Source organism: Balearica regulorum, chromosome 2 (assembly GCF_011004875.1).
Source record: "Balearica regulorum gibbericeps isolate bBalReg1 chromosome 2, bBalReg1.pri, whole genome shotgun sequence".
In the NCBI taxonomy this organism is placed as follows: Eukaryota; Metazoa; Chordata; class Aves; order Gruiformes; family Gruidae; genus Balearica; species Balearica regulorum.
This window is the reverse complement of record NC_046185.1, coordinates 16,550,752-16,576,401: the sequence shown is the minus strand read 5'-3', so window position 1 is coordinate 16,576,401 and position 25,650 is coordinate 16,550,752. Positions and strand designations below refer to the sequence as shown.

Below are 25,650 nucleotides of genomic sequence, written 5' to 3'. Positions count from 1 at the left end.
ACTTTCTATTATGGTAGAAACCCTGAAATAACACATTTTTTCACACAAAATCAAATAGTTAGAAAAGGATAGTTTTCTTTGTATAAAAAACCACTTTGTATAACATAAATCTATGCTAGCAAGTTCAAATGCTTAAAATACTACTTTGCTTTCTACCAATTTAATATACTTTTGGTTCACAAAGATGATTTTGAATGGAGCTCTGGTTAACTTACGGGTAAGAATACATCAAAGGACAGAAGGCTGTACACAGGAGACAGTACTTATTTGTTCTCTATGGACATTTTAACACGACTTTAAAAGATGCTGCTCTAAAGAAAAAGCAAAATAGTTGGCTGTGTCACTACAAACTGCGTTTTCCTGTCAAATACAGAACTGCTTGGGTACGAGCTGTGGAGCAGTGTGGAATAATGCGTCTTCCTGTTTTTATTCTAAAAGCCTATATAAAGTACTGTATTACTAAATTATGTAAAGCATATGTTGCTACATGAGGACAACATGTTACCCATTTACCGTATCTATCATAGGAACAGAACACTGTTTATGAGCTCTGTAACACCATTATGAATAATTGTTTATAGCACAGGAGCAGTCAGAGCCCTCCGTCAGGCTCCGGTCCCGCTGCGCCCGGCATCGTACCAGCGCAGAGTAAAATACCGTCCCTGCCCTTCATCAAAATGTACATAAATCTGCAAAAGCTTCTCCCTACAGACACACTCACACATCCACACCCCAGGCATTCAGAGCCACAACAGCGTCTTTAGCCAAGCTAAAAAACGAGCCTTTCGCTATCCACACAGGACAAAACTTGTATGAGAAATCTGTTACTGCCCTGACAACTCCAATTGTTAGAATTAATTCTTTTGAGGCCAAATCTTAGTCTCAGTGAAGTCGATGGCAAAACTCCCATTGACTTCAGTAAGAGCAGGATTTGGCTCTTGGTGCATCTGCAGAACTGGAATGATACACAAAATGTCCCTTTTAGAGTATGATAGCTTAGAAGGGACAACTTGCCAAACTTATTAAACCCCTTTGTCTTCCTTCTTTCCTTTTGTTGGAAAAACAAACCATATGTTATTTACATTGTCTGATTTTCCCGCAGTTGTGTCAGTGCGCAGACGTGAGTGCACATTCAGATCAAGCTTTCTAGCCCTTGTGCAATATCAGTTTTCTTTTTGTCATTTTCTGTATTTATATTCATTTTAAGGGACTGGATGGGCTCATTCAGTTATGCAAAAAATAGAGTCAGCTATTCTCCACATAGCCTTATGGCAACAAAATCTACTTGTGGGAGAGCAAGCCGTGGGTTAAAATCCTGTTCTGGCTGAGTTCCTTTTTCTTCACTCTACAATTGTGTGTTATTAAAATCAGCTTGTCTCTCAATGCGACACTAATATATTCTCTCTTGCAACTTAATTCTTTTCTAAACCAAGCTTAATTCTCTTCTGAAACAAAACAAAACAAAAAAAAAACCCCAAAACCAAAAAAAAGAGTGCTATCTGATCAAAACCATTTTACAAATACAAAAAGCCAAGTTATAAAGAGGGTCAGCCCTGTAAAGGTGGGATACCATCAGGGGAGTCCAAGTTAGACAGGGGCTAGTTATCTTAAAAGCCAAGTTAAACAAGACACCATTTGGGGCTAAATGGCTCAACCGCATACACTCCCCATGTGAAAGTTTATCAATCCTTTGGGAGGCTACTTAGCCCTAAGTGTCTCTTGTTTAACTTGGCTATTTCAATGGCTAACCCCCTTTCCTAACTTGGCTCTCATCTACAGATATCACACCTCCAAACAGCTGATCTTTTTCTGCCTAACTTGTCTTTTTTTCTTTTCCCCCCCTTCCACACTGGCTAAATGTTTTTGATCAGGAGTGGTACACACCACCAGAGTGGTACCACACTTCTGAGGCCACAAATAAAAGCTGAATATTAGACACAGTTGTAACTACATGGCTGAGGCCCAGCTATAATCACCCTTATTACATTAAAGATTTGTTCGTTTAAACTATTTATAATCTATTCAAAGAGAACCATGCAAACATTCCTTCATTTTCCTGTGAAACTGTGATAGGCATGGCGATGTGGAAAAGACAAGGACTGACTTAGGTAGGTAGTAACCTGACAGCCTTTTTTTTTCAGGACATATACTTTCCTAGTATGCATGAACAAATAATCTCTGCCATCGACATTATAAATCTTCATACTTCACATGGGTTTGTCCTATATACTATTCTATCCCCAAGCTCCAAAAAAAGTTAAAGTTTGGAACTGTCCAATACAAGTCACAGTCTCAAATAATAAAATAATAACTATCATCACTATTAAAGAACTTTTGAAAGTTGGAAACTTATTCTTTCCCAGAACAAGGCATACAAAGAAAATGTTTTCATCTCTTGACTGTTTTCACCCCACCCTGATAGCAATCAAGGAAACAAGTTGGCAATGTTTGATTTCTTTTTATACTAGAATTTAAACCTACCCCATGTTTCTAAAGGCCCAAGTTACACCTAGATTTCTGCACAAAGCTCCTCAAAGCTAAGCAATGGAACTTAAAACATTCCAATATACACAATAAGCACTCCCATGCATTACCTTAAAGTTACACTTTACAGCTAAACTACTGTTACACCGTCGGAAACTCTGAACTCATCAGGTGCAGCACGGTGCAACAGAGCTGATCAAAGGAGAGATGTTTGAGGAAAATCTCAGAATGGAAGAAAGTGATGTAAATGAAGAAGGAAACAGCGTTCTGATCTTGCTGATACACCACTGAAGCAAAGTAACAGCAGGTTCAAGCCATAAACTGGCATCATCTTCAACGTGGCATCGAGACCGCAATGTCATCCCAGCCATTGATGCCACTTAGTATTATTATTATTTTCACTACAAAATATATCAACGACTTGATTATTCATGGACATTAAAACATTTATGGCCCAATCCCAAGATTAAAAGTCAAGGAATTCAGGCCAAACCTTTGCTGCACTGTTACGTTCAGACAACTTAATAAAATCCTATCGTTATTTATTCGCACTGAAATGTACTTGAATTGGGTGCTATAAGGACTTTTCCCATGGAAAATCTTTAAGTTGGAGAGATTAGATGGGGTTTTTTTGATGGATTTAATGTTCTTTACTTCAGCTTTCCAATAGGCTGTGATACTCCTGACACTAGCCAGTTGTTAATTAAGTCTTGTTGACATACTTCTAACTAGTCTGAAGTATTACAAAACACCATCCTCTACAAAACAAGTAATTTTTTTTTAAATTACCTGAAGACATTCCTAGGCTCTAGGGCATAGAAAGTATTCTGGATGAAGGTATGGCTGTCATATCACTTCCATTTCTTTGCATGTTTTGAATTTCATTATGAATATAATAATTACTAGTATTTCTCATTAAGAAATAAGCCTATGAGAAAGTTTACTTTTGGGATGGGTGCTGCACTCAGGCTTGCGGGGAGCACAAAATACTCAGAAGAGTGAGCGAAAGCAAGCAAGAAAATTCAGTGGAGGGACAGAAAGGGGAGGAGAACGGGCAGAGCGGAGAGCAAGGCTGAGATGAAAGGAGAGCAAAAGCCGTTGGCAAGAGCAAACAAGTTCAGAGCAGTGAATGAAGGTGTCAGGAGGATGGAAAAGGTCCTCACAGCTGCTGCTATTGTTCAACGAGTGAAGGCTCCTGCTCTGCAGAAAAACCAGGAGCTAGTGGGCCTCAATTTACACTTTTGCCCTCAGTTGGCTTCTCGGGGGAGCGTACCAAAGGCTCCACATTTCCCTAATCTGCAGGGCTGAGACCCTGCTCCAGCTTCTGCTGCCTGACAGTGCAAGCCGCGGAGGCAGCTCCAATGCCCCATCCCTGACATGCAAGACCTGAGTAGCCCTTTGCCTTTTACCCCTCTACTCCATTTACCTTTAAGAGGTAGGGAATTTAATTCAAAATTAATTTCAAAAGAGAACCCTACATAACTGCTGTCATCCACATTTTCAAAATAATTTGTTCATTAGAGAAATGATTCTACTCCATTGCCAAAGCTTATACTTCATTTGTGAGTCTTTCTATTTTCTTTTTATAATTTGCAGTTGTTTAATGAATCACTACCCTGTCTTTTTTTTAGAAGAGTTTAGAGCATTTTTAATTACTACTAGCACCGATCAAATACTTTCTGTCAAAGTCTTTTTTGACAAATACGGACTTATATGATAAAATCTATTTTTTGCAAAAAATGAGAAAATGCATTGTTTTCCCACATCTTTTAGCAAAATTAAAACCCAAACCATTCTGCAAGACACCTCTTTCATTTTTAAGAAAAAAAATGAAAATTTAAAAATTAATTATTTTGGAGCAAGCAGGAAAATAATCTCTAGACGAAGTGATCTGACATGCAAAATTTCCCCAAATACTCAGTATGATTTTTATCTAAATTACAAGTGTTGGCATCTTTTATCTCATCAGAATACCAGACAGTTTTGAGGAAAAATTAAGCTTCACAATGAACATGATTCCTCAGAGGTATAATGAAAAATGTGTAGTAGCAGAATTAGCAGAAAATGGAGGCCAATAAACCTTCTGGGGATTTATTTGAGTGAGCACATTTTAGTGAGGTTTAAATACAAGTAAACTCAAGTGCAATATGATTCATTAACTTCAAATTTAACTGAACAGTTCTCAAATAATCATGTCAAGAAATATTGAATGAGCATTAAGTGTAAATATGTATACGTTTTTGTAGACAGAAAACTTGGAAAGAACCACTTTTGCACATTCTAATATTATTGCAAATACATGGCTGCAAAGGAATAATACTGGGACATAGGAAATTTTTTAGCTAGCAGACGTAGTGAAATCGTAGATGTAGAGCCAAAAGGAAACAAAATGAAAAAGAAAATAAATTAAGCGTGCTGTTCATGCGTATGACTCAAAACCAAAAATAATCAAAAATGCAGACAAAAAATACATGAACCAAAATATGTAAGTAGCATCTAAAGCCAGCTCTGATACTAATAGACTATCGAGGCTAAATTTAAATACATGAATGGCAGAAAACTTTCTGCCATATTAATGCTCAATATCATGTTTACCATTAGAACCTATTTGGCTCCTTATTACATAAATGGACAGGTTTTAGATACATGTGCACGTATAGCACTTTAAATACATCAGAAATATGTACTGTGTAGCATAATGGCTTTATTGAGAAAAACTCTGATGAAGCCACAGAGAAGGCCAGCGAGGATGTGAGCTGACTCCCCATCAGCATGTTTCTGTGTGTCACCTAACTCCCTAACACTACTACTTTTTAAAATCTGAACTGTTCTGTGCCTTTAGTTCATGAAATACAAAAAGGGAAAGAAAATATATATACAACACATGCAAAACTTCTATTAAAAAAAAACCCACCCTGATTATAATAATAACACAAACAGAAGCTATAATGCCCCAAAAGTCCCATTTGTTTTAGTTTGATAGAGTCAAAACTATGAAAACTAGGTTAGGCATAGAAAAGCAGTAAAATCTGCTGGTGTTTGCCATTACAGAGCACCTACCACAAACTGAACTAACTTCTGTGATTTCAAAGAAGATGCACAGTGAGGGAAAACAGCAGCAGTACCAGTAGAAAAGAAACAAAACTCGAATTAAAAAGGGGGGAGGACAGGAGAAGGGGAAAGAAGTTGGCAGTTACAGGGATGTTGTACTTTGCTTTAATTACACAACATCCTCAGAGTACTCAACAATGTCAGAGACCGAGGACATAAAAAAATACAGAATAGACTAATTTTAAACAAACAAGTTGAGATTCGAACGCATAAGTGCATCTCTTTATTCTCCATAGCGCAGTTCCCTGTGAGAGCTGCCGGAGCCGCAGGGTGCTGAGCCCTCCAAAGGAGAAGCTCCTGCTACCCCGTCTCTGACTTAGCACTCAATTTTGAGAGCCATGGCTTCTCCTTTCCTTGGGAAAAAAGATTTTAACTAGGCGTGCTTGTTAAAACTTAAATTACCAGCTGCAGCAAAATAAAAGTGGGTTTTTTTTCAGTCAAGGAGCCATTTCAATCTTCCAGTTATTTAACCACTAAAAAAAGATCGTGCCATGCCCCAGCGGCGGACAAAGTGCTGCCTATGGAGTTCTACAGCATGGCTCAAAGCTGCTATAATAATGCTTGGAACTTAGATACCACTTTTCATCTTCAAAGCAGTTTACAAACATTAACTAATTAATCCGCACAACATCCCTGAGGCCCACTTGGATCAAAAATGGGGCACTGCATGCTGGGACCTGAATCCTCCGTGGGCCCTAGCTCCAAATTAAAGATGAGCAATCTGCTTTTTTTTCTTTTTTTTTTTTTTTTTTTTTTTGTTTAAATAGACTCCTGATACATTGCCAATGCAGCCCTCTGTTGGGCAACATTTGGATGCCCCCAGCTTTAATCTCTATTAAAGTATCATGCCCCAGTCTGCCTTTGTTAATTTTGGATGTCTTGGAATCTATTAAACGTGGCACAGTTTCTTGAGCTTTTAACAAAGCTTTAGCTTTGAAAATGTATCTTCTTTTGTCTTCATTCTAGCTGGCTTCCATGCAAAGATCTTTTAGATGAGATAGATATGGAGTTTTCCGTTGTTGTTGACGCATTAGCCTTAACCATTAACATATTCAGCATGATTTTCTAATATTTAACATCGCTTTCGCAGCGGCACATAACTGTTGCTCTCTACAAAGCCTAAGAGCCAGCTCCTCCTCTGATGTAAACTGGACTGCCAGTTTACAACAGCCCAGGAACTGACCCAAGAAGTTTAGCAGGGAGTTGGCTGCCGCTGTGACATTGTGTCAGACTGAGTCAGGAGACTGGCTGCATCCACCTCCAAATAGGAACATTAGCATTTAAAATAAATAGAATGACACTGTAAACCAGCAACACAAAAATAAGCATCTGCAAAAGGATCTTGGGGGATGACATCAACAGACAAAAGAGTGTCTGCTCCCAGTGTGAAACCAACACCAAAACAGCAGTGGAATGCTCTTAAACTAATTATTGCGTTGCTGGACTTGGGAATGGAAAATACTACAAAAAGGTAGTACATTGAAGCACTGTTACGGAGCATGAAAGGATTCATAGTCTATCTTGGAAAGTAAAGCCATTTGTGTTCCCCTACTGAATGAAGATGCCAGCTTTCTGGTAAAAAGCCTAAACTAAAATAGCACCTAAAAGATTCTGGGTGGAAAATAGTTGACCAAACCTCAAATATGCTGGAACTTCAGCATCTGCACACAAATCCAAATCTCCCTCTTCTTTGCACAGGTTTAAATGTATAATTAAATCCACCGACTTAGCTGGTGGTTTTCCAAAACAAAGTGGATGTTGGATTAGACCCTGACTGTAAAGATTTATACCTATACGCCTGCATATTTTGATTTCCAGTTTCCTCAAACGTTTGGGGAATGGTGACATTTAATGAAGGAACTAAAGGAGGGCTGTTTGTTTGGGTTCCTATCATTAATCATTTGAAACGTCACTGTACCTGTAGTGTCGGGAAATCTCTTCTTCCACCTGGGTGGTAAAGTCACATTTGGTACATGAGTGTTCTTTGTTCTCCTTGAGCGTCAGCGGCCCCTCTGCCCCTGGCAGGGCGTTTGTTTCTGGTTTGACATCGGACGCTTGGGCTTCGTGTGCATTCTCATAGTGGAGCAGGAGAACGTCCACGTCGGGAGTGGAGAATGAGCACTGATGGCACTGGTGTTTGACTCTAGAGCTTCCTGTCACCCCTGGAGACAGGTGCAAAAGCAAGAGAGCACAGTGGGAACAATTACTTTTTCTGCAAGCAAATGGATAAGTAATTTCTCCAAGGTGCTTTTCTGGGCTGCAGAGGCCTCGGGGACAGAACTGACAGTGCTTAATGGTACATTTATGAATGTTGTGTAGCTGCTGATAGTGACGGAGAAGTGGGCCCACCACTATTACATCTGGGCCATGGCTCTTTGAGTACCTAAAGTCACAGAACTGACAGTTGTAGCTTGTCACCATGCTGTCCTCTGCTCCTTTGCTAGTCAAGTCTTTCTTTTTTGCCACACTCGCACCCTTTTCTGTCTTTGTCACTAACTCCCCATCTGCATTTTTGGCTAGATCATTCTGGTTAATGACAGATCCCCTAGAAAGCTTATCATTCAGATCTGGGTGAAGGCTTCCTGCCTGGCTTCCCCCATGCTGTTTGCTGTAATGTTCTAATAGTTTCAGTGAGCTGGACGATTCACAGCTGAAACTGCAAAATTTACACCAGTAGTAACTGGTTGTATCGGTACCATTTTGTCTAGAGGAATCTATTGGCTTGATGGGCACCGAATATCCAACTGGTGTATCATCTCCTGCTTTTACAGTGATTCTGTCTTGCCACTTCCCCAAGTCTCCAGAATCACATGGTCGAAGAGTAGGACTGGATTTATTGGAGTTTTTCTCTGAAGTTTTACCAGAATCAGAGGAGGGAAGGGCTGCTTTCATTTTGTTTGGGTGAGTCTGTAAGAAGTGTTGCTCTAGTTCAGTGGAGGAGTTGCCCATGTAGGTGAAATTGCAGAATTTGCAGCGGAAGTACTTGGTGTTGCCTTGGCAATCTGGAGTTTTCCGCCCAATTCCAATAAAGGTTCCACCTAAAGTAACCTGTGAATAAAGAATAAGGTCACTTTAGCTCCACTGGACATTTAGTCAAATAGCAAGGAAGGAAAAAAAAAAAAAAAAAAAGAGAAATAGCAATTCATGAGCTTTTCACTAACCGTCACCGCCATTTTCATTTGTACTAACGTACAAAGATACCATACCTACACCCTCATGTATTTAGCACTTCTTGCTGAAGATTTTGAAATGTTTCACATAGACGAATATATATACCATGTGAATACTAAATATTTTTATTTGGGGAAACTGAGGCACACATGTGCAACATGAGCTGAACTCAAGACTTTTCTGATAGGTCTATTCCTTCCTTCACTAGATCACTAAATCATGTCATTGGTAGGAGATCAAATCATCAGTTCCCATATCCCTGAACCCTTTGCAAGGAGATTTTACTGGGAGTCTATACCAGGTGAGGAACCAAAGGACGGTCCCTCGGTCTTTTTCTTTCAATATTCTTACATGTTTTAATCATATTCATGCTTAACAGTCCAAGAGAATTGCTTTCTAATTATGAGCAAACAAAAATTAGATTTGAAACAGTAAATTCAGTTTGATGGGTCAGAGTATGACCAATTCTTATAAAGATCATTCCTACAGGAGTATCCAGTATCCACCAGGATGCCTTTTAACACAGCCATAGTGGCTGATGTCTGAAACAAAAGGCGGTTTTCTCAAAGATTACTCAGTGCAGACATTCTCCAAGGAAATCTTCTGTTCTTCTCATGCACAGAGCTCAATTTAGTAAAACAACGATGGAAAAACTACAGTAGAAAAATGGCATGTGGCAAAGAAACCTACCACACCCAAGTCCATGACATCACTAATTTTTTTTTTTCTTTTTAAAAAAAAAGGTAGGTCTGCTTAACTGTTCTCATGATCTCTGAGCAAAATGGTCTGGAGGAAGGAAACAAGGCTTCCAGGGCTTATGTTATTAAACCCTGTGTTCTCATAGCAGACAGGCCTGCCCTTCCCAGGAGTGCACCACACCTGCCCGTGACATCAGGGGGAGATTTGCTGCTCCTGTACAACTGGTTTGAAGGCCAAAGAACCTCCTGACAAAAATGTCACCGTTGCTCTACTTCTTTTCCTGAATAGTAAACAGTGTACAGCATCCAGAAAAGAATTCCCTCTTTACACCCAAAAATCCACAGCCATCTACTCCTTTTTGCCATAATCCAGTCTACACCACTACATCCAAGGACATGGGTGGAAGCTTCCTTGTGTCACATTCTTAATTTTTACACCCAAGAGATGATACCTTACAGGGAATATAAAATTTCCACACAGGCTTTGACTTCCATTCTCCCAACCAGTAAGTGTATTACTACATTTCTGCAGGATTCAGTTGTAATGCATTAGGCAAATGGTGTAATTATTTTTCTTCTCCTCCTCAACAGCTGTGCCACGAAGAAAGCATGTGATCACTGCTCATTCAGTATCGCACCATACGGAAAGACTCAGACATACAGAGAGCATGAAATGTAAACATTTTTAAATGCATATAATATAAATGCCTTTTAGCTGTTTAGCTCAGAGAATGAGATGCTATCCTTTGTATCCCATCAGCATTGAACATGTATAGTGAGTCAATGAGTTGCTAAACCATGATATAATGAGCTGCTGCTATTCAGCTTCCAATTCTTTTTTTTTTTTTTTTTTTTAAGGAAAGCACAATTCCCATACACTGGTTAAAACTTTTTCTTAAATAAACTGAAAATTGCTTTCTGTTTGTTTAGGAAACATACCTCATTGGGCAATGGTGAGTCGGGCAGCCAAATAGCTAGGACTTAACTATAATAACATTTTCACTTAAACTGGGGCTCCAAGTTCTGGTATCAAGTTATGAATTTGGTTTTGCAGAGGTTCTTTGGAAGAGGGATGTTTTAACAGATCTTCCGTACTGTAAAGGACATCTCGATTTATTCATTTTATGGCTAGCAAGAACTGGAGACAAAGCTATCTGGGCCTGATCCTCTGACAACAGTGGATCCACAGCTATCTGGCACTTGAGGTCTCCATCCGCTGCATTATTTCAATGTTCAAAGTCTCAACGGTGTTGAAAGACAACTTAAAGAAAGCACTGATGGAATTATGGTAAACAGAAAATAACAGCAGCTCACTGTGCGATTACGTCAGTTGCAAGGTGATCTGGTTTTGCTCATTTAATTAGTTACTTATGTTCTATGCATGCACAGAAAACTGGTCAAAATGCTTTACCTTAAGTGGCTCTAATGAGTAAATACACCCATTACTCCCAGCTGTCCCTTCACAGAGCCTACAGATAACAAACCTATTTTGCAGACACTCTGTAGACACTCGCTAGAAATTGTGAATGACAATAATCCCAGCTGCTGTTCATTGCTAATTACTTTTTTGAACACTGGAAAAACATATTATTAGTACTAGCATTTTATTCAATAGACTGTAAATCACGACATTCCTGTAACTTGTGGTAATCCTGCTTAGTGGCCTACACAGCAAATTTGTGTCTCATGCTAATACATCCTTCCTGCACCGCAGGAGGATAAAACAGAACTAAGTATTCTCACACTACCTGTGTTAACCTGTTGCAATGGAAGGGGGGGGGACACACAATCTTTACAGCACTGGATTGTAATTGATTCCCAATTACTGGGCTGGCATTTCCCCTGCCACAATTCAAAATAATGTGTCCTATTAGGAGACATGTACGTGAAAGGTAACCCATGGTCATCTTAATGTTATTACACTCAAAAGCTATTTTTCACGCATAACGAAACCTAGTGAAAGCCTCCTTGGGGGTTCCCAGGTAAAGAGAACTGAAGAAACTGGCTTCCATGCAAAGAGGCTGGGAGCACTTGAAGTGATGGTATAAACTGAAACTGTTTCAGCTTTCAGCCAGCCAAATTTGGAAGAAGCCTACACATTTGCAAACTGTTTGGATTCATGTACTCTGCTCAAGTCTTGGCTTGACTTCAGATTTTTTCAGTTACATATCGTATCTCTATGTACAGGCACTAAACTCCTCCAGTGGGTGTGTAATTGTCCTTTACCTCCTGCTCTCTCTGATCTGCCCCAGAAAGAAAAATAAAGAAGAAAGAGAACGAGAAAAGGGGAAAATAAATAAATATCTATATAATTCAATATCCACATTTCTGTGTGGTATCAGAAGTGATAGCTTCTCCTATTTATCCCCTATTTCATCCTGATCCCAGCAAAACCTAGTCCCCTGCTTTGCTGTGACAGCTATATTTTCTTCAGCAGACACTCCTCCCCAACATAAAGAAGAAGAAACTAAACAAAAGCAATGGTGAAATTCTGCAATTCTATGACGCAGTGGAGACCAAAGTGCCAGGTGACATAACTAATGGCAGTCACAACTACAGGAAACAGTTTGCATTGAAATGTAAGAGCATCTATAGATCAACAGTTCCCTCAATAAGCACAGAAAAAAATTAATCTTCATAATTCTCTTTTTAAAGGGAACCTAACATACAAGGCATCTGTTTAGGACTGTGGAAACCTGATTTAGTTCTTTCCTTCACTGTCGCTTGCTTGTGAGGCCTTGAGATTCTCTCTACTCCTGCAGGACCTCAATTATGGCAATATAGTTGGTAATTATTATGCTGTACAGACGAAGATGGCTATTAGAATGAGTTCTCCATTATTGCGCTTGAGATGGTTTGCACTGATATTCTTCAAAAACTGCTCTTCAAAGCCATGTCTGTCTGGGACTAAACTGACTACATTTCACAGTAAGGCTCCCTGAAAACTCCTAACTCCTAACTGTTAAATTCATTCATTAATGGGAAAATTATCAAATCTCTAAGACTGGGAAAGAATTTACCACAAGAATTGAAGTTCATGTGCTAATACAACTAAGCTATCTCCTCATACATCGTGCACATTTCCAAAAATAGCCAGAAAAGAGGAGAAAAGATAACATGATAACTGACAAGGTTTTCAAGATGTACTTTCTGAAGCATGTTGGCAAGTACTTCAAACAAAGCCATGTAATTGCACTATATGTGTCCAACAGATATGTCTATATTACTTTAATTAGTCAGACTGGAAACAATGATTTAATGGAATAGATGGACTTGGGCAAGGAGAGGTACTTTCAAGGTTTTTTTAAAAAGCATCTTTGATAGTTAATCTGCCCTTGATCCAAATGCTAACCTACTCTATTCTCCCACCTCCTTTTTGAAGTTCAATCCTAAATTTTATTACACCGAAGCAGTTTAGAAACATTGCTTACAGAAAATGGAAGAAATTACCAAGGAATACAAGGTCTGCCCGCTCCTGTAATCATATGTTTCATGAAGAAAATTCCACCAGCAGAACCTAGTGGCCTATATCCATTAAGAGATTCAACTGCAAGGCTTACATGCACAGGGTAAAGCTGTCTCTCACCTCTGGCAGCTTCTGCAACTACTGATTAGAAGCTAGACCAACCATCTGCATTGGAACATCAAATGTTAATAAATCTTCTTTTTTTTTTTTTTTTTTGATTACCTGGGTTACATCTTTGGCTAACCAGGAGGTGAAAGGCTCCAGATCCCTTACCAATCTCCTGAGCCATCCAGTCTGCCTTTGCCAATTACTCTTAATCTTCTAATCCTAAAATATTTTCTAATGCTCTTGTTTATTCATTTGCTTTGTGCAATATAGCATCCAGAACATTTTAACCATCCCACATTTATGAAGTTCTTCATGTCGTGCAGGCCAGAACAGATTCCTGGCTTTCATGCAAGTTGTGTAAGCACCACCCAGTTCTCTAACCTCCACTATGGAGAACTCACTCCCTCTCACTCGCTCTCTCTCTGCATGTAAAACTTAAAACCATTTACCATACTGTGATTAATTTATAGGTAGATAGAACTGCATTGCACAAGTGAGGCAAAGACTCAGGGCAAACTCCTGGCTTGCTGGGCTATTCATACTTACCAAAACAAGAAAGCAAACTATTGGGTCACATTCATTCCAGATGAGTGTATTCTTCTCAAGATTTATTTTGTTGCCATTGAAGCCAGTATGGTTTTTGACATTAGAATTTAAAGGTATTTTTAAAACAAAGACTGTGACAGAACAGTAACAGGGCTTAAATTAAAGTCAGGAGACCAGATGTGCAAAACCAACAAAAGTAAGGAACACAGAAGACTTTAATTTGCTAGCTAATGCTAGTAGACTAATATCTAGCACCTAAAAGAAGTACCATCCCTTCTATTCTCTCTCCGTACAGATAAAATTACCAGACAGTTCCTTGGCTACTGTAAACTCACACAGCCTCACAGACTTTGAGGCAAACTTGCACTGATTTACACCACAAGAAAACCTAGCTGCTTTCCTTTTTTCCCAGCAACTTTATTTTTGAGCTCTCATAATTTCTGTGGGCTAACTTAGCAGTTCGTATCTTTAAATATATCTGTGACTATTACTAGTTTCACCAACTTTGTTCATTAACCTCTCTTCAAACACTACCAGATATCCCTGACATAAAGATGAGGAATATTAACACATAAACAACTTTGCCTCGAAGGCTGTGAATATACGTCACGTCAGTTGTTCCACAGAAACTGCCCATCTGAATGCTCTAATATGAGGGTAGACTACTTCTCACTGAAAGAATAGCTCATTTCTGTCACAGAGCAAGTGAATGTTCCCAGGCACTTACTATTTAGAAGCTTTTACATGCTGTAAATCACTGGATATCGTTCTGAATAGTAAACTTGCTAATATCTCCACGGAAATTATATAAAGAACTTCTACTACATATAACCATATCAATCACTTATTAGGAGCTCCAGTCAATATAGAATTCAGATGCCTAGAAGATCACAGGTGCTTTTTCACATATTGATATATATATATAGGTATATGCAGATATATATATGAGAAAAAGCAGAACATACATGTATACATACACAGACAAGCACATGCATATGAATGTATAGATACGTGTGTTTTACCACCACCCATTTCTCCACCTGCCACTGGTACTTTTTCATGTCTGTGGTTTAAAAGAGATGACTGACTCCTGTGTTCATGCAGTGTGACTCTCAGTCTGCAAGGCAGTCTCCAAGCCTGATCATGACCCAGAAGACTCAAAATAAACAGGTATGCACACACACACGTGCAACACCCAAGATAGCTTGACAGCCGTCAGTTTAAACAGGGAAGTCTTCAGGGACAGTCTGCAACACGGCTGACAGATGAAATGGGCCTTCTGGGACATCACACCTTCATGAGAGTTCTGTTCTAGCACACCCTTCAAGATCTAGCATGGCACAATCTAGTGCAAGAGATCAGGATACATCATAGCCAGCAATAGCTGGTCAGTTTATTTAGATCTAATCCCTGGTTTTTGAACAATTGAGCTAAAGTCAGTAAGACCAACAATATAAAATTTGGATCCATTTGTCTAAGCATTTGAGGAAAATGAAATTCATTCACATACACATTTTCATTTGGTCATGTCAACTAGTTATGTGTATCCCTGTCACCTTGCAGGAAGCCTATTTGATGACAAAGTTGAATTTTAAGAAAGTTTGATTTGTTACTAAAACAAAAGTAAATGCTGTATTTGTTTATGCCTCCACTCTAGATTCTCAGAAAGAGTCCCTTTGCCAAAACCACCAAAAATGTAGAAGAAAACCTTTAACATGAGAAGGGATGTTGATTACATCTGTACCCCTACAGACGCCCCACAGTTTTTTGTCTTACCTTCACAGCTTCATATTCAATCAAACTACTAATATAAGCGTGGAGGATAAAAAGCAGAAGCTACTAATAAAACCACTGGTTCTCCTTCAGCTCAACCCTAGTTAGACCAGACTTTACACTAGCTGTGCACTTCTAACATGAGACCAGACAAGCTGCCAGATTTGATATATTGAAATCCAGAACGCTAAAAACCACACATGCCTAACTTTGTGTAGCCACATGAGGTTCACCACTGATTTATAAAGGAGACAGAAGGGTTTTACACGCTCTGCGTGCGTGGGCACTTCTGCCCACTTTCTAGGACACTGAGCAGCTGGGTAGCTGGACATTCAGAAGTGCTCTCGGTTGCTGTGAAAGTCCTGGAAAAATTGTTACCCATATTCATACATGACAAAGGATTAGGCTGAGTGGTATAGGGCAACTGTTATAATATTGGATGTCTAGAAGCATAAAAGAAAAAAATCTGCTGCCAATCTCTCATTAGGCTGTGGGATAGTTAGAAAATGTAATACTTTATTCTTTTTTCTTTTTTTTTTCCCCCAGGCTCATTGAAATACAGTCAAGAAACTTTTGGATGGCTTTTATCAGTCCATGGCTTTACAGAAATTTGTCTTCTTATCTTATATGGCAGTCTACTATCTAAAACCATGAAACAATCAAAATGAGAGTGCTGGATAAAAAAAAAATACAACTTTTTAGTACTTTCAGACAGGAGTCTGAATCTCTTTAATGGCTGAACATAAGAAGAGGTAGGTCTGTGACAATAAGCTCCAGAACCAGGGCCATGCTGAGCAGGAAGCTCCTCAAAGGTAGCACACACAATGTAAAGCTGCCTGGAGTCAACGTAAGAACTGCTGAGCGCTGCAGTAAGTCTTTATTCATGGCTGCATGAATGCCCTTCTCCCTTGGGACATGCCATCTGAAACCCTCACCTGAATGCAGACATTTCTGTCCTTTCTTTGAGGGACACTGTTTTCCTTTAAAACGTATCAGGAAATGGGGTCGTGCTCCCTTTTATACAATAGCCTAATGGCTTGAACACTTGTTCAGGAAACAGGAAAAGTAGGCTCCTTTCCTTGCTCCACCAGAGGGGATCCAAGCCCGCTTCTTCTCCCTCGCTGGGCAATGTCCTACCCCTTAGCTATAAGCTGGTATGTGGAGATAGCACTCTCCAACCTTCTGGTCAAGCTGTCCCACTCACTACTTATAAAAAAAAACCAGGGATGCAAAAAAGACTCCTGCCTACTTGCCAGCAACTTGCCTGTCTCCAGACCTTTCCATATACGTTAAAGAGTCATTAGATCAAACACAGAAGGAGACTTAATCATACAGCAGCAAAGCAATAGTTTTCAGCATCTCAGCTGTTAACTTAGTCACCTCAATTTTATTTTAAGTGAAGTCTTCAGATCCAGTCTAAAGTCTACTGCTTTAGGCACATCCACACAGCCATACATGGGCTAAAGTACCCAGCAGGACAAAGCTGCCGATAGAGACTGATCAATTAACTAAATGTGAAGAAAAAGTAATGACGGGCATCAGCAAAAGTTGATCCATTGAACTCACTTCAAATATTATTCTGATAAAAGCAATAAAGCTGATTAACACATTGTCTGGGAACTCAGAGATGTGCTAGCAAATGTTTTCTGAAATCTATACTGGCAAGAAAGTTAATACCCCAGAAATAGCTCAGTGATTTTACCAAATCCTATGGAATTTATTATAACTCAATGAACCAAAAACCTCTGAGGAAGAAAATGGGAACAAAGAGTGCAGGGAATTTTCAAAACAAAATCACATTTTCAAAGAAGACAAAGGAATCTTACTGGAATAAATATTCAAATAAAGTAAAAATCTACACAGTAATAAGGCCAGAAAGCTTGGATTATTTACAGTTTCCAGCCAAATCCTCTTTAGGTACTACAAAACACAGTCCCAACATTTGTGTACCTGGATGTGAAACCAAATGTGTATCCCTACTGTTTTGCTGACTGCAATACAAAAAAACAAACAAACAAAAAAACCCCCAAAAACAAAAACCCCCAAAAAACCCAACCAACCAAAAACAAAACTAAAAGCTGGGTTTAGGGTTGGGAAGAGGTGGGTTTTGTTTGGGATTTTTTTTGTTGGGTTTGTTGGGGTTTGGGGGTTTTTTGGGGGGGTGAAGGGGGGGGGAGTTTTCTAGGATAGACTTCACATCTGTGGTGTAAGTCCAAAAATGCATTTGATTTCTTTCTTCCAAGCCCTTGGAAAAGGGACTACATCCCTACCTCTCTGCAGACAGGATAGCAGATACTGTTTTTTTCTGCACTCAGACATTTTTCCATTGGTTTTTGTTTGCTTTTGTTATGAATGCAAACTACGGGGCTCAATAGCACCCCTCACTACTACAAATCTTCATATACTGTGGTCTCTGCCTGACCACTGTGAGCCAGATCAAAGACAGTCATCTTCATCCTCTGGCTTCTGCACCCAGCTCCCTGGCCTGAGACCATAAATCCATCAATAACTTCCACCCTAGCTACAACAGAACAGTTTGTTAAGTGCAAGGGGATCAATAAATCAGACCTTAAGCCCAGTCCACTACTATTTCAAGTTAATTACAAAGGGATTATTTTCCTTTAGCCAAGCACCTATACAAAATAATATTGTTTAGATGAACCATTTATTCAGGTTCAGTTCCCTCTCCGTGTTACACAGGAGTTTGACTGAACCAATTTTAACCAGAGCTCAAATCTATACGATCCCTTGTTGCGGCAGGAGACGCCAGTTATTCAGATGCCTGAGAAAAATCCCCTCCAAAATGGACATAGTAGCAATATAAACATGTGTGGGTGCAAAGGGGATTTTCAAATGTTCTTTTACTGTGTTTACAAATCTCACAAAGCTGCTCTGTATCGGGAGTGGGGGAGGAGAAAGCATAAAAATATTAATCAGTTACTTATCTTCTGACATGTTCTGGATCAACATCTGGTGCATGTGCAAGTGATGAAGTATGGCATTTGGCACAAAAGCTTATTTAATCTTCTCTTCCCAATTGGGCAGGGAAAAATTAGCACTCTTAAAAATTAAGTTTCCAGATCCAATTTTTTTTCTTTAAAATAAATTGCCAACATTGTATAGGCTGTCTGTTCTATTTTGGAAAATGTTTTTCGTCTGAGAAAAGACTGATCTTAAGTAGATTATCTATGGGCTGTTTCCTACCGCTTTTTGTCTCCCCTGCAGTATCTTACTGCCAGGGTTTAGTAGACAAGTATAGTCTAGGTTCAGCTGTTTTATTTCTACTTCTATCAGTTCAAACTGAGATAGCTCACACATCTGTTTTATTTCTGAAAGCACTGCATAGGAAAAGTGTCCAGCTCATTCTAATCAAGCATAAACTTTCCTATAAATAACTAAGGACCTAACGAAACAATTGTTTGGAGGAAATGAAAGTGTGTTTAGAAACTCAAATTCCTCTATACTGTATGCCTGAGCTGTTCCAGTTTGAATGTCTTCCTGACAGCATGGATCAGTTGCTCTAAGATGCTGTCCCCAGAGTCAGCAAACTGAAACTATAGCAGGAAATCCAGGTATTAACATCATACTATGTGCTAATTATAAACCATCATTTCACATTCTGACATTATTCACTTCTAACCTCTTTTAACTAAATCACGTATTTGCTTTCTAATCAGAGTTTGACAGGAGAGAGTGTCTGACACAAGACAGTGAAGTGATCTTTTAATAAGACAGCAGTTCAAAGATTGCAGCTTTTATGCATAATAACGACCTTTTGCTCCACAAAGAAGTTGTAGAGTTTCTGAAAAAAGAGGAAAAGTTTAAATCACTTAAAAAGCTTCAAGTTCCTGACTTGTGTTCTGGTTTCGGCTTCTTACTTGAAGTTAAATGTTAGCCACCTTAGCCTGTTTTTCCATATTTCTTTCCTATAGTTTCAGTCTCTGCAAGTATTATTAAATATTTTCCACCTTCTACCTTTTTATTTTAACATACCCTGGAGTTTTGTTTGGTGATTACTACCAGGTTGAACATCATGTATGCAGACACACGCTTGAAATTGGACAGACATTTGAACTCATTTTGTATACAGACTTTGTTATTTGGTTGTTTTTTCTCTTAAAAATCTGCATTTTTTTATCATTGAACATTGAGGTATCCTACCACATCTCTCAGACCACTCATGAGAGGATTTTTATTAAAGCAGCATCATTTCTTTTTTAACTAATTAAATATTATCTGATAAGAAACTAACAGAGACTTCATGACAAAGTTTTTGAGTCCACCACTCTTGTGTGATAAAACTAAGATTTATTTTTTTTTCAGCAGTATCTATAGTTTTTTCCCTGCTCCAACTGGATGAGAAAATGACTGAGGCAATAGTCCTTTCCTTGCAGGCTCACTAACGTGAAGAACAGCGTGGATTACTGTTACTTTTTGAAATGTTTTAAATACTCATTGTGAATCCTGTTTTTCTGGCACTAGACAACTTCAGAGTTGCCAAGACTTGCCATTTATTTTATCTTAATAAAGAATCAATAAGCCAAATCTTGACTCCCAGCAGCTGATAATTTAGGATTACATTTTTAATTTCCAGCTGCTGTCTTTTGTCTATCTGGTTGTTATTTTTCATTATTATTTGCTCTTTTCTTTCCATGACAGCAAATCCTTCAGATATGATTACCAATTCAGCAGTTTGCCTGTTTGCTGAATAAGACCTTTTGCTATTGATTTCCACAACGACTAAATCGTACGCAGAAATACCACTGGTCAAAAAGCCAAGTATTCCTCTACAGTACAAGATGCTCAGCAGACCTGCAGAAAACCTGGCTAAAATAGACCAAAATGGTTCTTACGGCTTAAGCAGGTTATATGAAATACGTTAATCACGTAGCTAGGAGAGGCTTTGCAAAGAACTGACTTTGCAGTTGAGAAGGAGGTTAGCAGAAGCAGGGGGGCTGGGAAAATACAAACCTGCACATCGTAAGTCCCATTTAATAAGACAGGCCTCTGGGAATTGATGTCCTGCAGCACCCCCGAAAGCACAGTGCGGTTGACTTTCTGGAAGTCTTTGGAGTGGCTGAATTGCACCATGTTGTGGAGAGCCAAAATTTTAGTGTCGAGCTCAGCATCCTGCCTGGTGCGGTTGTGCAGTCCTAGGTGGTACTTGCGGAAGTGTTTGATGAGATCTGTGGGGTCGTTCCCATAGTAACCGTATCCACAGATGTTGCATTTGAAGTCCTGAAGCTCTGGAGACAGAGGCGCCGTATCTGGGTTATCATTTACCAACAAATCTGCTTTAGATTTGTTCAGCCTTAAACCCCCATCTGAAGGCACTTGTGGGTTTTTTGAGGCCGTGGGGACCGGGCTTGAGCCTTGGCCATCAGTTTGACCACTTTGCACTTGCACTGTTTCATCTGAAGCTTTTGGCGACATCTGATGCTCCTCATTTGTCTCTGCTGCATCTCCTGACGGGGTACAGACCACATCTTGGGTGTCATCTGCATCTGATTTTTGAGGAGACTTCAAGGGCTCACAGATTCCCCCAACAGCTGGAGATGAGAAAGCCAGCATATTTCTGTCTGTCACCTCATCATGAGGGAAGGATGGAACATTTCCTCCCTTATTGTGGCTTTCATAATTGAAGCCAGCCTTTTCACTCAGCACTGAGCTTTTCAAGTCCTTTTTAATGCTGGAAGATGGCTCTTGGACATGCGTGCAAAGTTCCTCCTTGTTATTTAACTCTGCCGCATCACCCTGGTCAGTGTTTTCTTGCATCTGCTCTGCGGAAAATTCTTTTTTCCTTCCAGACTCTTCACTTTCAGTACCTGTAGACTCAAGGGTCTGTACCTCACCTTCACTAGCAACGTTTCTTAGAGGGGGGTTCTTTTTCCGGACCATATCTACCAAACAAAAATAAATAAAAAAAATAAAGAAAAAAAAAAAAAGAAAAAAAAAGAAAAAAAAAAGAAAAAAAAAGAAAAAAAGGCAAAAAACCCTATAGAATTATTCAAGATATATAACAGATTATAAACCTGGCACTTTTTAAAGCATTCTGAACTATATGAATACGTCAACTTTTCAGAAAATTTTTGTCAAACAGGTTTTTAGACTACGCAGAAAACTGGAATTTTACATTTGAAAAAAATGCTCACACTGAGACTGAACTTAACTAAAAAGACAACTTCAAAGCCTACAAAACCACTGCCATCAGAGTGAGTGAATTACAGGTTTCGTTATCTTTTCGGAAGATAATGGTCTGGCAGAAATCATTTTAAATGAATGCTTCTTTTAAAATATTTTTTAAAAACTAAGAGGAAAAATAAACTTTTGCAGTCTAATGTTCATGCACTGTACAACTACATATAATGTAGCTTCGCAAAAAAATACACGTAAAAGACATAATCAAGAGTATTTAAACAAGTTATTAGGAAGGAAACAGATTTAGGAGAGTAAGTAACTTTGAGGTTTCAGAGAAAGTATTTTTCCTAAGCAGGTATCAGTTTCTCTATAGCAAAAGCTCCCCCTCCTACTGCCCATAAACTTCAAACAGAATTATATGGATATTCTAGAGTCTGGCCCCACAGTCCATTATTCATGTAATTAGTTCTATTTGCCAAACAAAGAGAAACTAACTTTATTAGGACACCCGTTGTCAATAAAATTTTACAGGCCTGGATCCAGACATTTGACATTGCTGTGTGGCTGAGTTGGGATCTACCCCGAGAACACCTGGAATCCACATGGATCAAAAGAGCCGAACCTGCCTCTGCTCAGCCCTCCTTGCAGACATAGCCACTACTGCTAAATCTGCACGTACGCCTTCAAGATGCATTTCAGAAAGCTGAGACAGGACAGCAATAGGGATCAGAGAGAAAGGAGGAGACTGCCACCAGTGAGTTAGCTGCTAGCTGAAAAGGGGAGATTATGGAAGAACAAATAATCAGACTACACAGGTAGCAAGCCAAATTCCTGATCCACTACATATCTTCACCTTCCCCAGCCTACTTAGAGAAAATATGTATGTGAAACTTCCCTGCACTCTCCACTGCGTGGTTCTGGATTTGATATTCCTCACCAGCTGGTATGATCCATTTGTGTTCACATGCTAGCTACGGGCAGAAGACAGATGTGCTACAACTTCTTCTACGCTCTTATCTTTGCCAGCGCTTTATACAATGATGGATGTTTCTCTTTGCCAAATTGCGTGTGGTCCGGTGGCAGCAGCCTGCAGTACCACACACGAGATGTGAGCTCCAGACTCAAGCCTGAGCCCCCATTCCCAGGCCAGCCACGGCCGGGCGCCTACGGAGGCACTGGAGATGCGTATTGCTGGTGAAGGGAGGACCACCTGGTGATTCTGGGAACAGCACTGATGCACTCCAACTCGTGCTGCATCCAGACCTTTAAAAGCCACGGATGACCTTCTCAAAACAGTACTTTGAGAAGTACAGCTGGGGACAGAGATTAAAAATAAAAGAACAGGCGTCTGTACGTCCTCTTATTTACATCTGCTCCACATGAAAGGGCACTGTATGCTATGTTGATAAAAAGAGACAACTTCTTAGGGGAAGTGTTCGACTTGTGTCTTGGGCTGGCTCTGTTGTCTTTGTGGTCGAGCTGATCCACAGGCAGCATGGGCTGCAGCAAGACGGCTTTCACACAGAATGCCAGCTCGTGTTACAGAAATTTTGACACTCCGTGTGGTCTTAATAGGTTTCTTAAATGCCTACTGTGATTCCTTACTGTAGAAGACACACATGCTTGGGAACCAAGCGTCTTCTCTTTAATGTCAACCACACCTACCATGATATGTAGGCACTGAATTTTACTTTTTTTTTTTTCCCCCCTCTGATTACTTCTGAACCATGAAGTCACTCAGAACTAAGAGAAAAGAAAGATTTCCTCTTCTGGTAAGAGAACTATTACAATACAGACTCGGCCTACTAAAACAACATGCACACATATATAACTCAAGGTATAAAGATAGTCCTGAGCCTTTTAGCATTACCTCTTCTCTGTGGGACTTCATGAATGCTCTTGGTTAACACACACTAAAAATATTCGTGAGCATCTCTGGTAGGTGTTCAGCTAAATCTGTATTTTTGTCCTGGTTACACATCCCAAACCATTTTTAAAATAACTTCCGTTTAAATGCAATTCATGGCAGTTAAGAGGACAGAGAAAGGAGTCCTGACTATGCAGTGAGGAAAAATCAGAAATTGAGAAAGTAAACATCGTGACTGTTACCTCAGTCAAAATTAAGCAAGACTAAATGCAATGTTTTAAAATGTTTTTGTTACAGATACTTTTGGCAGATAAGGAAAGTTTAGAGATTTTGCTATCTTCGTGGCAACTGTCAGAAGAGAGTCAGAGAAAAGGACAGAAAAAAAATCCCTATAAAGCAAAGAAAAGAAAAATCTGGACTGCATACAGGCTAACTAGACAGTACTCCAGATCTAGATACTTTGGTTCAAATTTTCCTGACATATCTGTGAGTCTGTGTATTAATGGAGGGGGAAAAAACCCCGTATCTGCCTAATGGAGCTTTTTCAAACAGCATTCTACACTTGGAGAAAGAAAAGAAAGAAGATAACATTGATTTAAATATAAAAACTTTCTTAACTTGAATTTAAAAGTATTTTCTCCTCTTTTTCTTTCAGCTTTTGAAAAATCATCTGTCATTTATTTACTTGATATCCACTCAAGGGGACGGTAAGAAAAGACATGTTATTTTTTTTTGTCGCTGAAATTCCACCACTATCATTTTTCAGAGACATATTATGTAAATAAAACTACATTTGCAATACTCCTAAATTGAAGAAACCATCCCCTAGCAAGTCATAAGTTAGATATAGAAAGAATATAGCCACTCTGAAATTATTATCTCTAAGACAAATAACAGATTGCACAATGTTTTATTGTGTGCCAAGAACGTTTTCAGTTAACAATTTCACTTGAAAAAATGGATCACATACTTGTAAAATCATACCCAGCATTGACTTCATAAGGCATGTGGCTTTAGAGTGCTTTTTACAATTATTAATTCTATTAGTCAACTAGCAGGCGGGCTAATGCAATTGTCTTAGAAGATGCACGGAAGACACAGAAGACATTTTGAGAGCTGATCTGTATATCTGCAAAACAAAACAAAAAAAGGTTTTCCTTCCTAAATTATGCATTCAAAATATGGTTTTTACTTAAAAACATTATTACGCCTATTGTACATTCACATGCATCTATTAGTGGGCACTATACAAATAGTGGCTGCTGTTCTCCACTTCCATCAAGCATAAGAAATTTCATAGCTGCCTTCTCCTTGGACAGACACACACTCTTGCACGCACACACACACAACAAGAGACAAAAATTATCTCAGAGGTGATGTTCACCAAAAAACAAGTTTAAAACAAGTTTAAAGTAAGTGTTGAAAAAGAGCTGGATAAATGCTGTAAAAAATAAAAGTGCCTTAAAAATTCACATATATAAACAGGTATTGTGCATCGTAATGGGACTGGCCTAATGGGATGGATAAAGGAAGACAAATAACTGGTTCATATCCAGACTCTGCTGTCAGCAATTGAAAGTTATCATCTGCTGGCTGCCTCCTGTCCCACTTGAAACGAATTTAGTGGTGTTACTTTAAGTGGGCAATTATCCACATCTCAAAAATGCCATCACAATAATAAGCACATTTTTTGGCTGTTAGTGAAAAGGCCAAGTAATGAACAGCCATTGGGATTCAACTACCTTTTTGTCACCGGAAATGGTGATCTTCCCAAAATAAAAGAATTACTAAGCCTGATGTGAATGAAGAGACTTCTGGAGCAGAGGGAACTCTGGATAAGGCCCTGGCTGCAGAACTCATCGTTGGGCTCCATCACCCAGGGTTTAGAATCTTATTTTCATTATGCTGAAATTACCTTTAAACCATGTGGGGTTTTTTTTTCACCTGATACGATCACCCTCAGCTATTTTAAAATGGAAATAATACAAATAAATAGCTATACATAGTTTTCCTCAAAACCAGACAAGGCTACTCTACACAATTCATGCATCTGCAAGATACAGACTTTTCTGTTCAACAATCACTCACATCAGTTTAACCCTGGAAGCAAAAAGTGGAAACCTGCTAAAACCAGTCTGCAATTCAGGATAATGAATTACCATAGTGACTACTGTACGTCTTTTAAAAAATCAGAAGAAAAAGCAAATTTTGATAATCAATAGTTCCTTACGTGCAGTGAAGATAATGGCTAATTACCTGCTGATCATCAGCTCTGCAATGGGTCATTG

At 39.1% G+C, this 25,650-nt stretch overlaps 1 protein-coding gene across 8 annotated transcripts in view; it reads right to left on the bottom strand.

The window, feature by feature from the left end:
- Positions 1–25,650, bottom strand: part of TRPS1 (transcriptional repressor GATA binding 1) — a 219,920-nt gene that overhangs the window by 155,193 nt on the left and 39,077 nt on the right. For 5 of the 8 annotated variants that reach the window (XM_075743454.1, XM_075743453.1, XM_075743457.1 and 2 more), the window contains exons 2-4: positions 24,333–24,491; positions 20,329–21,257; positions 7,514–8,643 (exon numbers count right to left, since the gene is read on the bottom strand). In XM_075743454.1, coding sequence (XP_075599569.1) covers positions 7,514–8,643; positions 20,329–21,257; positions 24,333–24,369 — 2,096 coding nt within the window. In that variant the 5' untranslated portion in view covers positions 24,370–24,491. The remainder of the gene's footprint in view (positions 1–7,513; positions 8,644–20,328; positions 21,258–24,332; positions 24,492–25,650) is intronic. The other 3 variants (XM_075743460.1, XM_075743458.1, XM_075743459.1) reach the window with 3 other exon arrangements.